Below are 16,361 nucleotides of genomic sequence, written 5' to 3'. Positions count from 1 at the left end.
AATAGATCACTTGCTGTTTGCATAATCTGGTTGAGATTCTTTTTAGAGCATTAAAAGATTGATTGATTGATTCTTTTAATGATCACACAGCAAGCTGGTGGAATTTGTTTTCAGTACAGCTGCAGGTTCCAACAAGACTAACTACTAACACTAGCACTACACCCCTGCACACAACACTGTCCAGCAAGCAAGCTGTTCATGCTGGAGCAGAGAGGTCCAAAATAATCAACTTTATCTTCTTCATTATAATAATCTATCAGTTCTTTTGCAGTAAACATTACACTGTGTGTCAGGTGAATGGGTAACCTGTGTGTTTGGTGTGTTCGCAGCTGGTTTCAGGGCTTCAAGAGTCAAATATTCGGTCCACTATGAGACTCATCATGGCCAAAATTACAACAGCTGTTTATGTAGAAAGATTGTTCATTAAATGTGAACTTTTTCAGAATGTACTTGTACTTTTTTGCACTAAAACAAAGGGGAACATTTACAGTTGTTGTTATTTATAGGATATTATGTTAAGGTTTTACTGGTTCAACTTGGGCTGTATGTGGCCCCTGAACTGAAATGAGTTTGACGCCCCTGGATTATATTATCACTAATGGGAAAGGAGCTGATCCATAGATCCATACAGGTGCGTTGCATGGGAGTGAGGAGAAAATAAATATTCCAAGGTTGCGCAAAGTCGTATTTTACGTCAGAATTATTAATTTTTTAAATACTGAAAAAAATCAGCATGGCAGCACAAATACCCAAATTGCCCTTCCCAACATTAAATGTTAGTTTTAGCTTAGATATATATTTTTAATGAGGACCGATCATAGGGACCATAGACTGTATAAAATAGGGACCGATGAGGATATGTCATAGGAATATGTACACCACACCACCAGCGTCTCGTCGCGCGTCGATGACGTCAGTGAAACGTCTTCCATTATGGCGGCGGAGGGCTGTGAGGAGATGAGCGGCAACGGGGAGCTCACAGAGTCCTCAGGTAGTTCAGTCAACGTGAATGAATTTGTTAGAACCATTTTCCGTTACAGAGAAATAACTTTGCGTTTGTTTCATTTCCAAGAATCCTGAATAAATGATAAAACCCGAACTGTTGTGACTGCAAGCATGATAGGCTAGGCTAGGCTAACGCGGCTTCCATGCACCACGAAACAGCTGAATGATGTCCTAAAGAAGTTCAGCACAACTTGTCTTCTCACGTTCAACAATAAAGTGAATGATTGTAAAAGCGTTCCTCCCAAACTAGCTCATTGTTCATCGTTTCCACAAGTACTTGAAGGTACTTGGATCACTGAATGGATGTTCATTGCTCGGAGCTTGTAATGAATGAAACACCTTTTAATGTGGTTTGTTGACCGGGGTCGTTTATGCCAGCTGTAACTATGAAAGCATTGATTGAACAACCTGTTCTGTTTGTTGTGTCGGATGGTTTTGTATCTGGAATACAAGGGGGGTAGCAGTATTTTGGGGGGTAACATATGTTGTCCCTACACATGGACAGTGTTGTTGTTGTGGTTGTTGTTGCTCCTGGAGCATCTGTAGGCTCATTCCCATGCAACTGTTCAGGAATCTGTGGAAGTAAAAACTTTGACAACAATAAGTCATCACATATCCTTTGGAGGTTAATTGCATTTTTCCAAGCAGCCTTACAATAGCTGCTTTTACCCTTCATAAAGTGTGCTCAAGGATAAGAGTGTGTTCTTTGATTTAGCACTTTCTGTCCTCACCGTTATATAAGTCACTCGAGTACTCAAATCTATGTCTTTCCTTTAAGCCATGGAAGAGTCAGAGGTTCTTGTGCTGCCACCAACTGAGATGGAAGAGACATCAGAAGAAAACGGCAGTGCACCTGAGGCCCTGGTAGGCCCTGACCCTGCTCCCTTCTCCATGCCCCATACTGCAGAAGATGAGGAGGGAGAACTGCCTGCAGACTTTGAGCGCCTGTGGAAGGCTGCCCACGACAATCCTCAAGACTTCACAACCTGGACTGACCTTCTACAGTACTGCGAGCAAGAGGTATGTGTTGGTTTGATTTTACCAGAAAGGCAAAGGAGAAAAAATAGGGGACATACAGTTGCCTTTTACTTATGATGCATTACCATTTCAAACTATGAAATGTTTACCCCTAGCATCCCCATGAGGCCATGTTTGGTGGGGTGGCTTGCTGTGGGCCGTTGAGAAAATCATACTCTATTCTCTCTCATCCTCTTAGAGTCATATCACAGCATCACGCAGAGCATTAGAGGCCTTCCTTCTTCGCTATCCACTCTGTTACGGCTACTGGAAGAAATATGCTGATCTGGAGCGGCGAGCCAGTAACAACGACAAAGCAGAGGAGGTAAAACCGAAGAAATAGTCTAATCAAATTGTATTATACTTATTTCTCACACTATTAAAAATGATCTCAAGTGTAATAAGACAAGGTTTATGCAATTTTTAGGATGTAATATTCATGGTTTTGGTGTGTTGTGTCAGGTGTGTATTCAGGGCCTCCAGGTTATCCCTCTGAGTGTAGATCTGTGGATCCATTATGTCAATCTGCTGCTGGGAACACTAGATATGAACCTGTCTGAGTCACCTGTACGGATTCGCAGGTAGATAAACAATCATATTTTTCCTTTTAGTTTTTTACTTGGACTTTGTTTGGAGTGTTTTAAACCACAAGATCATTTAGAAATGTAAGAATGTTTAAATATCTTCCAATCTCAACCATCAGAGTGTTTGAGGATGCAGTGACAGCAGCAGGTCTGGACTTCCACTCAGACAGGCTTTGGGATCTTTACATTGAGTGGGAGAAGGAGCAAGGGAACATGAAGAACGCAGCATCTGTGCTTGACAGAGTCCTTAAAGTCCCTACCCAGCTCTACAATACCCACTATGACAAGTAAGAGCACACATGCTGGCATTCTACATCATTTCAGCTTTTGCAGGAAACCTGAAATCAGCTTTGGTCCTTTGAGTGTTATCCTCATACTCTGAAATCCCCCTTGAATAAATTGTATCTCGCATTTCCCTTCTTCTTTTTCTTTTGCTCCCTGGTAGGTTCAAGGAACACCTGAACAACCATGAGCCCAAAGACGTGCTTTCCCAGGAGGAGTATGAGGAGCTGAGGGCATCTTGCCGTCAGAGTCAGAAGGCAGAGCGTGCAGAACAAGCTCAGGAAGAAGAGGCAGAGAGACCGCCGGGAGAGGAGGAGCCAGCCACACCAGAGGGCACAGACACTGTAAGCGACATCCAGCTGGCTCACACTCAGTTGTAAAGTTGTAAATGTGTCTTTATTAGATTGAAAACACATAAATATTGATGAGTGTTTTTGTGTATAGGAAGAGTTGATGCAGAAGATTAGAGAGCAAGCGCTGGTTGGGAGGGACAGAGTGTACCAGGACAACGAAGGAGAAGTCCGCAAAAGATGGCACTACGAAGATGCAGTGAGTTCTTCTTACTCTCTACTCCCCCCCCTTTCAGTTTGTTGTTTCTTTAGCTCTCTTTTTTCATCTTCCTTTTTGGAAAGTAAGATTTGATACATTTGGTTAAGACAAAAATGCAATTTATACCATCAATTCAGGCTTTACATTTTCAAGAATTTAGCCTGAATAATTAGAACTCTGAAAGGGAATCCCAAAGTCTTGAATATTTCTGCATGATTACTAAAGTAAAAAAGAATATATGAATGCTGAATGTTCTTCCTAGTTAAATTGTGTACAGTATAACCTTTGCAGGACATTTATTATGATTCTGAGAATTACGTACCCCATTTATTATTCTGTTTAAATGACTTCATCAGTTCAGTCCTTCTATAATCTTTGGCCTACAGATAAAACGCCCCTACTTCCATGTCAAGCCACTAGACCGCCTCCAGATAAGGTCCTGGCACACCTACCTGGACTGGGAGGTTGCTCAGCTGAACAAGGACACAAAAGAGCCAACCCCAGGTGACCATATAATAAAGATGCTGTCAATCATACAATCTCAGGGATCCTATAAACATCTGATCTGACCACACTCTGTCATTGTTTTCTCCTTCCAGATCTGAACGAGGCAGCTACAGAGGGGTCAGAGGTCGCAGCCCCGCCGCCACAGGAGCCATCTGAGGATTCTGGGGTTGCCTGTGATGACTACAGGGTTCGTATCCTCTTTGAGCGCTGCCTGATCGCCTGTGCTCTGTATGAGGAGTTCTGGATCAGGGTAAGAAGAGAAAGTGTGTGTGAGCCATATAAAAGAAAGCAAAGAAAAAAGAGCATATTTACATTTAGGTACATAATAATGTTCTGCATGCATATGTCTTGTCATTGTGGTTCAGTATTCTCAGTATCTGGAGGCTAAGAGTGTGGACGAGGCGCGGGCTGTTTACAAACGAGCCTGTGAGATCCACCTGACAAACAAACCCAACATCCACATGCATTGGGCCACCTTTGAGGAGAGGCACGGTATGTCAACATGAAAGCAGTGACTGCAGCTTTATAACTTTACCCTTTCAGTGACATCTCAAATGTCTTACAATTACTACTTTGCCTAATTGAATTCAGGACTATTTGACATAAAATCCCTCATCTTCTCCATCAGGTGACCTGACAGAGGCTCGGCGAGTGCTGGTGGCTCTGGAGAAAACCCTGCCCGGTTTGGCAGTGGTCCGCCTTCGAAGGGCGGCTTTGGAGAGACGAGCCGGTCAGCTGGACCAATCAGAGGCCTTGCTGCAGGAAGCAGTGGCAGAGTCCAAAGAAAAGCCCACGTTACATGCGTTCTTCTCAATCAAGCTGGCTCGTCTGCTTCTAAAGGTGGGAAGGAACCCCAGCAGAGCCCGCATGATTCTACAGGAGGCGCTGGTGATCAGTCCGGTGAGATCAGTACACCACACACACACATCACATATTCATTTGAATTTTATAGATTTGTTTCTACCTCTTGATCAGCACAGTGTCACATTTGCTTAATATATGATATGTTGCACACTGTTATTCAAATCTAACTCATACGTATATGTACCTCTCCTTACCTCAGGACAATGATAAACTGCACCTGAACCTGTTGGAGCTGGAAGTGTCGGGGGACCCCTGGGCCTCAGCTGAGGCGGTCCAGGAGTGTGTGACCCGAGCCCTGGCAGCTCCCTTGGCCCCACACACTAAAATCCTCCTCTCACAAAGAGGCCTGCAGTTTGCTGAGGACTACAGCAACTCCATCCAGACGTCAGTAGCTCTCAGATTGATCGTGTGAACCCTGATGGTGCCATACAAACCATTCATCATCTGATTGTTGTTGTTTTTATGACTCTGTCCTCTGCAGCGTGCTGACTGTGTATGAAGGGCACCAGAAACTTCTGAGGGAGTTAGGCGGAACAAAGAGAGGAGCAGAGAACGGGTGAGAGGATAAACTGACTGAAATTACGTCAAACATTTGTTTTGAGCCCTTTGTTTAGTGTGAATAGATAAAGCATCATTAAAGAAAATATGTACACTTACTCAGACATTTTATTTATAACTTAGACCAAGAACAAAATAATTAATTTTTTAAATGATGTTAAGTGATGTAAAATCCAAATATTTTAATATGATTTAAACATTTGCTCAAATGTCCCTTTTAAACTCGCCAAACTGGGAGAACTGTTTCAGGCAAATAGCACCTGAAGCCTGTTTTGTTGCAACATAAAGAAAAAATAAATAGGGTTAGTTTGAGGTGTTCCTTGGATTTGGATATATGCTGAAAAGAAACATAAGAGAAACTCTAAAGTAGGGATAGACTGATTATCGGCCAGGTCGATTATCTGCGCCGATATTCGGCATGTGGACACATGTCGGCATCGGCCTTTTTAAAAAATCCGACGGCAGATAACAAATCAATTTAAACCTGGGTTATTTTGGCTCTGATGCAGCCGCACCAAGTAGAGCATACACCAAAACCGAAGTGAGTGCTAAATCACGTGGCAGAAATGACCCAGCCTGCAGAAACCGTAGCCTAGCTTACGTTCCATTTCTCCCTGCAGTTTCTCATCACTGGGGACGAGCTGAGCAGCATCCGTTGTGGCCCCTACAACTACTAGTGATTTAAAACTCATACAACCCCACTTCAAAAACACTGAAATAAAACATAGATAAGTGACAGATTAACATTTCAGTTATATTGACATATTGGAAAACTTAATTTGCTGTAGAAATCTTTAGGGAGTTATTTATTTGTTTAAGTTTTCATTTCACTTTATAAGACATGCTGCTGAGACTGGGAGCTCCCTGCACTTTGTGTTAGAATGTCTATTGTCTAAGATAAAAAAAAACTTTAACATGTTGCAAATCTGAAAAGCTGTTTAATAAACATATGCTTAAAGGCATTTAAACAGAGTTAAGTGTTGGAGTTTGTATTATTCAAAATTTCGACGCCAATATTTCCCCTTTTACTGCAAATGAATATCGGCTCCAAATATCGGTTATCTGCCTCCTTGACTACTAATAATCGGTATCGGCACTCTTTGTTTTCATTACTGGAATGATAATTGGTATTTATTTGATTTCAAGGGACGAGGACTCAGAAAAGCTGAGCAAAAGTGAAGATGATTCTTCTACAGCTGTGTCTGAACAAGTCCCACCCACCATGCCCCACGTCCCCATCACCACGCCTCCTCCCCCTGTGGTGGGTGGCGATGCAAGCTCACAGGCCGGCTATGGAGGCTACAGCAGCTGGTACCAGGTCGGTGTTAAGAGAGTTGGCAAAATTTAAATCAACAAGATCGTTGTTTTGATTATCATTGTTATTTGAGATGATGGTTTTATTTTATTTTCCAGCAACCACAATATGGCAGCTACGGCTACCAGAACACCTGGAACTACAACCAGGGCTACTACCCTCCGAGCTAAAACAGTTGACAGTGATTTTGACACCAAAAAGGTCACAGGAAGCAGTTGGACCCAGGAAGACTTTTCAGCTGAACATCAAACTGAACTTTCCAGTCCTGCAGGCCCCACCAGCTAAAATGAGAAAAAAAAAGTACCATCCCAGCATCCTTTCTGCACCGTCCGTCCTGAGTAACCTCAATGTCCTGGATTTGTTTAAACAAGGGACAACTGGAGTGGAGCTCTTTTAACACATGGTGTCATTTTTAGTGTTGCTTCTGATAGGCAAGTTGAAAGACGATGAAAGGACACGGGGAGGCCCACATCCGTGCGTGTCTTCATTTCAATTGGAAATATTTTTGTATTTGTTTGCAACCTCTTTGCTTCACATCTAAAAGGCATCCAGTTTTATCAAGTTTGACAGCTAATGTATGATTGACATTTTGTACCATTCCAGAGTAGGTTATTTGTTGTTTTTCTAATGTATATAAAGGTGTTTTATAGTGTGTCACAAAGGGACTCTGTGTGTCGTGTCTGTTTGCTCACACTTCAACCTACGCCCTGAGAGTTAAGTCTATTTGTGATTCTAAGTAGTTTCAGTAATACAGTGCATCAAAAGCAGTGGAATAAAATTCAATACATGAAGTTATTCCTGACCTAATTTCACGCATGAATAGAAAATGCAGCCCACAGTCATGATTCTCAGAGTCAGGTTTATTTTAAGTAGATTCATCGTGATAATGCAGACAAAACTGTCAATATATTTCAACTTATAAAAATGGCAAAGAATGTCACAAAATCAGGAAGAGCAGAACGATTTCAGTACATCTTGTACTTTGCTATTTAAAGATCAGGATAAAATTGAATTCTTCAGTTCCGTATTGTTCTCATAAATGTGGTGTTGAAACCATGTAGTAGTAACTGTCTGAAGCCAGAAATCTTTGTTTTAAGATAATAGTCACTCACCATCTCACTGCACACAAACCAATCTATCCACCAAATCATTATACGTCCTCATTTCCAGAAACCTTTGTTCTAGTTAAACACAATCTGAACACAGCCACAAGCTAGATTCCTCTCAATCAATTCAGTTAGCTTGCTTATTGAGTGAAACTTAAAAGTGGTGGAACTGTTCCAGGATAAGTCTGTGTCTGGTGTCTCTTGTGTTGGTGTTGTAGGAGGGGAGGGGGTGAGGTAGGCTCAAAGAGCAGGTCATCCTGTTCTCACTTTTTGGTAACAACCAGCACAGCTGAAGGCACCAAACCTACAAAAGAGGATGAAAAACATGAAAGAAGGTCAGATACATACAGGCTGAGCAGAGAGTTTTATCTTCACATAGAAGATACAACATTATAGCTCACCCAGTTCTTTAAGAGGCTTCTCCATGTCCATTTCAGTGAAGACGTAACGGGGGTAGGGAGACAGCAGCGTGAAGTCTTGACCCTCGGGTGTGTTGCCGTTCATCTGAATGTAGACACGCACAGCTGCCAGAGGCTCCTGAGCCTTGAAGACTGTTGTGATGGTGGAGCCGTCCAGCATACGAACCTTCAGAGCAAAAAGAAATGAAGCCAATATGTTTACAAAATGCTTTACCAGTACAGTCCACTCATGCTATTTTTTTACATGTTTGTGACAAAACAAAAACATTCCTCTGCCAGTGTGTGGTAGTGTTTCAATGGTTTTGAAGAGCAGCATGTAGGCGTATGTAATTAAAACTTGTACCTGTATCCTAGACTCATCATACTCCTTCTTAGTGGGTGGAGGGCCGTGACTGGTGGGGGATGAAGGGCTGGGCTCGGCAGGCTGTGGTGGTGCCGCTGTGCTTGTCGCTCCACCGCCTCCAAACTTAACAGATTGAAAAAAAATAATGTAAGTTTTTGTTTGTTCAGAAAGAAGTGTTGATAGAAAGAAACATGAAGTGAAGAGGAGAAAGGTTGGGTTACCTTTTGTGCTCTCTCCGCTCTGTCTCGTGCAATCTTATCTTTCACTCTTTGCCTAAAAGACAGAAAAACATCAACACAGTGAGAATCAAACAAAAAGCAGACTGCAGTTCAAAGACAGTCTAATGTGATCAGGAATGTGACGTGACTGCATGATATACTTCACCATATTTTCATGGATGCAAAGTGAGGCATTTGACCAAGTACCATCTTATATTGTTTTCATCATATCTAAATCGGCTATTTCTCATTCACATTTTATACTATCCAATGCTGCTGTTATCCCACACACTACTCTGGATCATTAATACAGAGTCATAAGGTAAAGACTGAGTGAGTCAAAAATAGGAAAAAAAACAGACTGTATAAAATACAGATGTAGTATCCGTGATATTGGAAATGCGGAACTCAACCAGGCAGAGTGTGAAGTAAAGGGGCGGAGTTTGAGTCTCCTAGCCAACAGCTTTGTGTTCCCAACCAGGAGTCAAGTCAGTCATGTCCTTATTTGGGCAAAAACTCGGAATCTTAATAGCTTCTGAACCGTCGCGTTAGAAAAAAATTCACCCCCGTAGAGTTTGTGCCGATAGAGAGATTAGCTATGTAGAGCCAAGCCGTTTTTTGAACCAGGCTGTAAACATGTTTATTAATGCTGCATAGATCGTCTTTTTCCCATTCATGTCTATGTGGTTTCCGGTGTTTCTGCAGCCAGCCTCAAGCGGATTCTCAATGAATTGCAGTTTATAACACTTCCACATGAGCTTCATAGTTTGAGACCGGAGGTTGCCGCTTGAAAAAGACGCAGGACATTGAAATGACAGAGGACATGTTTAGAAGAAACAGTCATCTCACACCATTCCCCAACCTAGACCGAGACAGTAGTCTAAACAAAGTGGCACTTAGCTGTGCTGCATGAAGGGATGTGGGGAAATCACAGATGATAATGCTATTTTTCCTGGTCTTGTCCATCTATTTAGACATTGTGAAAGGAAGTAACAACTACCATCTAAAAAAAAAGGGTTTTATTACAAGTGAAACCTTAACATCCCTCAATCTGGGACATGTCCCTATGACAAGCTATATAACATTCACTCCTACCTCCAAAAGAGGCAACGAACAGAGAAAGTGTGGACGTTAGAAATAATCATCGAGGAATATGGGTACCACATTGAGTATTCCTGTTTTGTCTCCTTTGAATACATGGCAGATGAAAGTTAATGAATACCTCTAATTCCAATTTATTTTTATTTTTTTACATTAATCAGAATTAAAGAGTTTCGGTGAAGATCTAACCTTGCCATTTTGTCCTCCATCTTCTCTCTCCTTCGTTGCTCAGCAAGTGTTTTCATTTCATCATCCTGCATCTTTTGGCGAACTTGCTGGAGCTCTTGGCCCTGTCTCCGCCGTGTCTTCTCCCTCTCCAACTCATCTGCCCGCTCTCGCTCTCTCCTCTCTGCCTGCTTTATCCGCATCAGCTCCTCTAGCCTGAAAAACAGACACAAACACAGGCTTACAGCAAACCTACAAGAAAAATCAGGTGTTTGCATTCTATTTTACTTTTCTTACACAATGAAGTTTAATTAGCTCTCCACAAGAAAGAAGAAGGAATGGACTGAAAATATTTTTTTTTCCAGATTATGTTTGGCTACAAAGAAACAGGGTAATAAACAGATTATGTTTTCAGTGATTCATAAGTAAAGTAACATTGTTGGGAGAAGAAAATGCTGTAGGTTGTACATTAACAACAAGAGGTTTTTTTTGGGTGAGTGCACTCAGACCTTTTGACCTGCTCTCTTTTCTCGTCCTCCGTCATTGGCTGCTTATCACTATCCTCATTTTCGCTGTCTCCGCCTACGGTCCCTGATTTGAAGGACAAAAAAAGGCAGAGGATGAAATATGATTTATGTCGTCTTCGTTCTGCACCACAAATAAAAGCAAAAGTTTCATGCTGACATAAAAGGCTGAAATACTGAAAGGATAGAAAAACATCGTATTGACACATAGAAAAACACCTCTCACAATATTTCAATACGCTTCCAGAGATAACTACAGTATAATTACCATTCTGGCAAAACATTTGACTACACACATTCTCTACTGTCCCATGTTGTAATCCATCAAATTGCACATCAGTAGCTGACTTTTCTGGGTATTTCCTGTATTCACACCTTATACAGCAACTTCCTTCCTGCCCCAAAGCTCACAACATCTGCTAACCTTCAGCTGTGTCTGCTAGTGTTGGCTGTTCTGAGGTGGATTGGCTGTCTGCTGTTTCTCCCAGGATGTTCCCCACAGGTGGCACATAGGGCTCATCGATGTCTGGGTCGTTCTCGTGTTCCATTAACCTGAAGAAAGTAAATAAAAGTGGAAACTTGAGGGCTGCTAAACTGCTCGTTGATGACGAGATGACAGTGGTCCATGCTCATCTAGACAGTTCTCACCAGTCCATGGCTTGTTCTATCCCCTGGTTCCCCGTTTTGGCCACCGCCTTCTCACTAAAACATGAGAGAGAGAGAGGAAGTGGTTACAAGTTGACACACATTAGTTTTACTTTCATTTCACTAGAAGCACTCTCAAATCGCGGACTATTTTAATAAGGTAACTTTTGGATTTGTTGTGACTTACGCTCTGTTTCTCTCGAAGCCCATCTCCAGAAGACTCTCTAGTGTTGTTAGCTCTGCCATTTTGACCTGAAACACATGGTACACCAACAAGTGATTCAACTTTTGACATGCTTTTTACAGCACTGTTAACAGGAGGTAACATGAGGTAAGCTGCAATGCTGGGCCCAGTTCACTCCTGGTCCACTAGTAGTAATAGTAGAAAACTGTAATTGATGTAACAACAAACGATACATACAGTCAGCCAAATGTTAATTTAGCTCTAAACTGTGTGAAGGATCTACATCACAATCTGTAGTTTTAATGAAAATGAAAATAAAATTGAAAGTATTCTTGGCAGGCAGCTTGGCAGAATAAGTTATATCTCCAGCCGCTAGTTGAAGCTACAAAATACAATTTCAACGTTTCTGCTGAGCAATAATGTGGCTAGCGTTAAAATTAGCTTCCAAAACTAGCTGGGAAGCATCGTTTCCCAGCTCGATTAAAAACGACCGGCCACTCGCAAAAACTGTCAATCATTCTAGCTCTGAATATTTGTTTGTATGAAATATATACAGACACATACGTCTTATTTTATTCCTAAAAGAAGTAATATCAGCTTTGGAATCATGAAGACAGCGTTAGTTAGCTACTCACACATCAGTCAACACCGCCTCAGCAGTACGGAAACCCACATGGGTCAAAAGAGACCACGGTCAGGATAGCGATTTTTCGTCCCATGATTTTCACATCATAGACTTTATAGCTCACATGGATTCAGAAATCCTGAGGGAAAGAAGATATGCGTATTCGGTATTTGTGTAGTGTATGTTATATTAATATGTATCATGTTGAATATTATAAAAGTGTTGTAATAAGTGAATCTGTCGCTAAAGAAGAGGCAGCTATAACGGTGTCATTTAGAGTAATATGAAAAAAAATAAAGTATACAATTATTTACGGAAGAGGATAAGGGGCACTGTAAGACAAAAAAAAAAAGTTATTTTTTTTTGTTATAAATTATTATTCTGAGAAAAAACGTCAGAATTTTAAGATTAAAGTCAGAATTCTAAGATTAAAGTCAGCATTCGGAGATTCAAGTCAGAATTCTAAGATTAAAGTCAGCATTCGGAGATTCATGTCAGAATTCTAAGATTAAAGTCAGAATTCTAAGATTAAAGTCAGCATTCTAAGATTAAAGTCAGAATTCTAAGATTAAAGTCAGCATTCTGAGAATAAAGTCAGAATTCTAACATTAAAGTCAGAATTCTGAGATTAAAGTCAGCATTCTGAGATTAAAGTCAGATTTCTGGGATTAAACTCAGATTTCTAAGATTTATTTTACTTTGTTTCTATCTTTTTTTTTATTGACCAACGTTTGATTTTATGTCTATCTTGTTTTTTTATTTATTTTGCCCTTATTGATTGCTCATTTCCTGTTTTTATTCAGGGTTACCTCTTAAGCACTAAGCACTTTGTCACTTTTGTTTGTCATGTATTGTCTTGTGCTGTTTGTAATTTTGATGTTAAAAGGAGGCTGACTCACTCTCGCAAACAGAATCTACCTACGGGTACGAATAAAGTAACCTTGAACCTTAAAGTCAGAATTCTGAGATTAAAGTCAGAATTGTGAGAAAACAGTCAGACTTCAGACTTGAGTTAACAGAAGATTGTATAAGACTACACAAATGAAAAGTTAGATTACAAAGAGGAGAGAAAAAAATGTTTGACGATGACAATAGTCTCAGGATTTTGTTTTGATTTCTGTATATCACCCTCTCTCTTCACAGTCCAGATACTGATGCTAGAATGTGACTACATGAGCAGTTTGTATGTATTTGCTGTTAAACAACAATTACAACAAATGTAGCTAGAATTTTTAATGTGCTAACACTGTTAAACACTGATTTTTATTTTATTTTATATACATATCCTTATCACATCTGTTAAAATGTAAAAGTTTATTGTTTTTCTCCAGAGATTGAAGAGCACAGGTAAGTATTCTTCAACGTTGTGCTTCTTGGCAACATTAGTTGTTATTAACTGTTTCTTTAATAAAGTTATCAAATGAATTAATGTGCCCCCTTTACATAATATATCTCTATCTCATAGTCTTTGAAAATATTATAGCAGAAGCAGGATGCAATCACACTGAATACATTGATCAAAGTGTGAGAAGGCAGATCTGAAATACCTTGAGGATTGATGGAGTCTTTTATTGGCTGCTCTCCATTCTGCATGATGACTTTATGCCATCCTCGTGTGTCCCTGTGTTCAAACAGAATGCAATTTGCTGACTTTTATTGACAAGTTGGGTCTGTTACATATTTACAGTAAGTGTAATGATTAATTTTTTGTCCCCCCCCACACGCAGTCTTAAGTAGCCCTCACTCGCAAGTCCACCATTACTCAGGGACAGACTTTTGTCTCAGCGCACTTACTCCTCTTTGACTTGTTTCCTGTTAGAACCTCTCTAACTGTCTCTCTGTTACTTCTCTCTGGCTTGCTTTCCTTACACTTTTATTTGATCTTTTTAATGTTTTTCTACAGAATGAATGACTGATATTGGCGAAATTTGCTGTATTTATCTGGTGAGTATGAATTTGTTAAATTTCAATGTGGTTAATTAAGTGAAAGTATATAGTAACCAAACTGTTTTATAAAACAATTTACTACACAACATTTTATTTTTCTGTTACCTACTGTATTCAGAATCGGCCTATTGAAATTTAAGATATTCTTTATTCTGTTTATTCAAATGCTAACTACACACTTTGCAAACAACTTCTTTACCAGGTGCATTCGTTTTCCTCCATCAGTCTAATGTCAGAAACAGTTTATACTCTGAGTAAACCCACTGGCTGGTTAAAGTGAACTGAACAGCAGAAAATAGATATCCAAAACAAATAAAACCGTGAAATAAGAGCAAAGTGACTTAATTGAGCTTGACTGAGTTTTTGGATGATTGTCTTTACTAAGGAATGAATATGAACACTTGTTAATGGGGCTAGAGCCATTTTTCCACATTTCGTTTCAGTCACAGAATGGACCACCCTCCTCAAAACTCTAGTACCTGTTATGCCCGTCTGTAAGAAATAATAGACGTTTTCAAGTGATTTTCTGGAGCAAAAAAGGTAACATGTGTATATGTCTCTAAAAATACACTAGCTCCTGATTCCTTGTCAGTATAACTACGAGCTGCCTCGTTCTATTTGTATCAAACAAGTATTGTATGCAATTTAACACAACTTCTTAAACTACATTTTTCACAGGAGAGACCAACTCCTCTGGGTTTTGTATTAATTTGTTTCATTATAAACACACTATTGTAGTGTGTGTGCTAAGATTCACTGTATATCACGCTCACAGTTGAACAACCTGCTTCAAAAATTATTGCTCGGTGGTCAAAGTCAAATGAGACAATAGGGGTGAAGGTCTCTTCAATCTATACTTCAATTGCTTTATGGCTTTGTTTTTTTTACAGAATGAGAGGGTCAATGGTCAAAGCTCAAGTTAGATAAGTTAAGAGATGTTCTGTGAAACTAAGAAGAGGAGGTGTACTCAAGGAAATGATGCATGTTCAAAGCCATATCAATGCATCCATGTAAAAGATTAATTTTAATAGACCAAAGGCTACAATTCATTTGCTTGGATGGCACTCCTTTCTGACCCCCAGTGTTCTTTCATTGAGTGCATGACCCTGATTTTATTGGTATCATAATAGTAAACAGTTTCTCAGAAGCCGTAAAAAGATCAGGAGATATAAGTGGATGACATTTTACTGTCCTTTTGTGAGATGCTGCTGGTATTATCACATGACGGCACCGTTAGGAGTTCTTAAGGACAGTGGTTTTATTTCATGCAGTTGATGGAGCCAACCAAAAGAGGGCAGCATTATTTCAAGTGTGAAAGTGTGTTTCAATGGTTTCATTCCATTCAATGTGCTTAACATGTAGTTATGTAACTCTTATCTTTGAACGATTGTTGGTTTGAGAATTATGTATCAATAAACCTGTGATTGTGGTCTCTAATTTAATTGAAGTATCCTCAAAATATATGTCTGCCTGAATGGTAGGTATCAGCAGAGGACTATTCAACTTGTAAAGTGGTGGAATGAATCCCACTACCAACAAGTTTTCATGATCTGCATGGGTTGTCAGCTGTGCTCGTTCTGTGGGTCTCACCAGCTGTAACAGCATCTCCATATGGAAAAATTCTGGCTTCCAGTGGAGCTGCTGTTATCTGTGGAGGGACACCTCTTGTCAACAAAAGGCTGCTGGGACACTGCTGCTGTAACTTACAGCTCACACTTGATGTTCACAGTTCACACTTATCTCTATGAAAAGGCTGTGGGCAGTAACAACTTCTACTTCCTGTCATCTTGTGCTATTGTTACGCATATTCTTGTGCAGTTTGGCTTTGTAATAAAATTAGAATGATCCCTAAAGTCCTGTTTAAGTTGTCTTCTGTTTCTTCATTGAGTTGCTCTGTTCATACATACAATATGTAAACTGTAAAGTTTCATTGTATTCAGTGTTTTTGTCTGGGAGAAGAGAGATGACTTGCAAGCTATCTCATTTACAGTAAATATCTGAAAATTAGAACAGAAACCAAAAGTGAGGAAACATTTACAGTAAATGATCAACATTTACAAGTAGTTTAATATGAAAGTGAAAACTGAAAATGAAAGTGGGCATCGCTGTGCCTTAGTGTGTGTGTGTGTGTGTGTGTGTGTGTGTGTGTGTGTGTGCGTGCGTACGTGCGTGCGTGCGTTCGTATGCGTGTACATTTGAGTACTACATAGGCTACTCACCATTTACTAAATGAACCTTTTACCGTAGTAATACTGAGGAAGTGACATAAATAATGTACGAGTTTGAATAGATATGAGAAAATTGCTACACCATCAATGTAATACTATATTGATACTATATTGAAAACAAAACAAACAAGACGAAACAAACAAAACAGAAAAACAAATAATCAGACCATATCTG

General features: G+C 40.0%; 2 protein-coding genes and 1 long non-coding RNA gene across 4 annotated transcripts; 2 read left to right on the top strand and 1 right to left on the bottom strand.

Moving 5' to 3' along the window:
* Positions 1 to 872: 872 nt before the first annotated feature.
* Positions 873 to 7,346, top strand: si:ch211-114c17.1 (pre-mRNA-processing factor 39). The gene is made up of 15 exons (XM_034689541.1): positions 873 to 991; positions 1,784 to 2,025; positions 2,222 to 2,347; positions 2,485 to 2,603; positions 2,726 to 2,893; positions 3,052 to 3,232; positions 3,333 to 3,437; positions 3,824 to 3,941; positions 4,037 to 4,194; positions 4,310 to 4,436; positions 4,573 to 4,844; positions 5,008 to 5,192; positions 5,290 to 5,364; positions 6,513 to 6,684; positions 6,780 to 7,346. Exons 1-15 carry the CDS (start codon positions 934 to 936, stop codon positions 6,849 to 6,851), a joined length of 2,178 nt encoding a protein of 725 aa, XP_034545432.1. The 5' UTR covers positions 873 to 933; the 3' UTR covers positions 6,852 to 7,346.
* Positions 7,347 to 7,520: 174 nt separating this feature from the next.
* ubxn1 (UBX domain protein 1) lies at positions 7,521 to 12,134 on the bottom strand. Of its 2 annotated transcripts, none has more exons than XM_034689542.1 (10): positions 12,022 to 12,134; positions 11,390 to 11,454; positions 11,206 to 11,259; positions 10,982 to 11,109; positions 10,543 to 10,624; positions 10,058 to 10,249; positions 8,771 to 8,822; positions 8,550 to 8,672; positions 8,189 to 8,372; positions 7,521 to 8,091 (listed from the first exon to the last, which is right to left on the bottom strand). In XM_034689542.1, exons 2-10 carry the CDS (start codon positions 11,446 to 11,448, stop codon positions 8,051 to 8,053), a joined length of 915 nt encoding a protein of 304 aa, XP_034545433.1. In that variant the 5' UTR covers positions 11,449 to 11,454; positions 12,022 to 12,134; the 3' UTR covers positions 7,521 to 8,050. The 2 variants fall into 2 exon arrangements, with proteins under 2 accessions (XP_034545433.1, XP_034545434.1); XM_034689543.1 differs by having other exon boundaries at positions 11,951 to 12,049.
* On the top strand, positions 11,291 to 15,811 carry LOC117817062. The gene is made up of 3 exons (XR_004632077.1): positions 11,291 to 11,533; positions 13,915 to 13,955; positions 14,402 to 15,811. It is a non-coding gene; the product is annotated as an uncharacterized LOC117817062 (long non-coding RNA).
* The last annotated feature ends 550 nt before the right edge of the window (positions 15,812 to 16,361 follow it).

This window comes from Notolabrus celidotus, chromosome 8 (genome assembly GCF_009762535.1).
Source record: "Notolabrus celidotus isolate fNotCel1 chromosome 8, fNotCel1.pri, whole genome shotgun sequence".
Classification (NCBI taxonomy): Eukaryota; Metazoa; Chordata; class Actinopteri; order Labriformes; family Labridae; genus Notolabrus; species Notolabrus celidotus.
Note: the sequence above shows the minus strand (reverse complement) of the source record. Positions and strands in the feature narration are given on the sequence as shown.

What these genes read in the sequence shown, in the direction of transcription:
- si:ch211-114c17.1 (XM_034689541.1), top strand. Translation starts at nt 934, where the DNA reads ATGGCGGCGGAGGGCTGTGAGGAGATGAGCGGCAACGGGGAGCTCACA. An exon ending in GGAGCTCACAGAGTCCTCAG is followed by an intron (nt 992 to 1,783) that starts GTAGTTCAGTCA and finishes CTTTCCTTTAAG; the next exon opens with CCATGGAAGAGTCAGAGGTT. An exon ending in CACCTTTGAGGAGAGGCACG is followed by an intron (nt 4,437 to 4,572) that starts GTATGTCAACAT and finishes CTTCTCCATCAG; the next exon opens with GTGACCTGACAGAGGCTCGG.
- ubxn1 (XM_034689542.1), bottom strand. Translation starts at nt 11,448, where the DNA reads ATGGCAGAGCTAACAACACTAGAGAGTCTTCTGGAGATGGGCTTCGAG. An exon ending in ATAGAACAAGCCATGGACTG is followed by an intron (nt 11,110 to 11,205) that starts GTGAGAACTGTC and finishes TACTTTCTTCAG; the next exon opens with GTTAATGGAACACGAGAACG. An exon ending in AAAAGAGAGCAGGTCAAAAG is followed by an intron (nt 10,250 to 10,542) that starts GTCTGAGTGCAC and finishes TCTGTTTTTCAG; the next exon opens with GCTAGAGGAGCTGATGCGGA.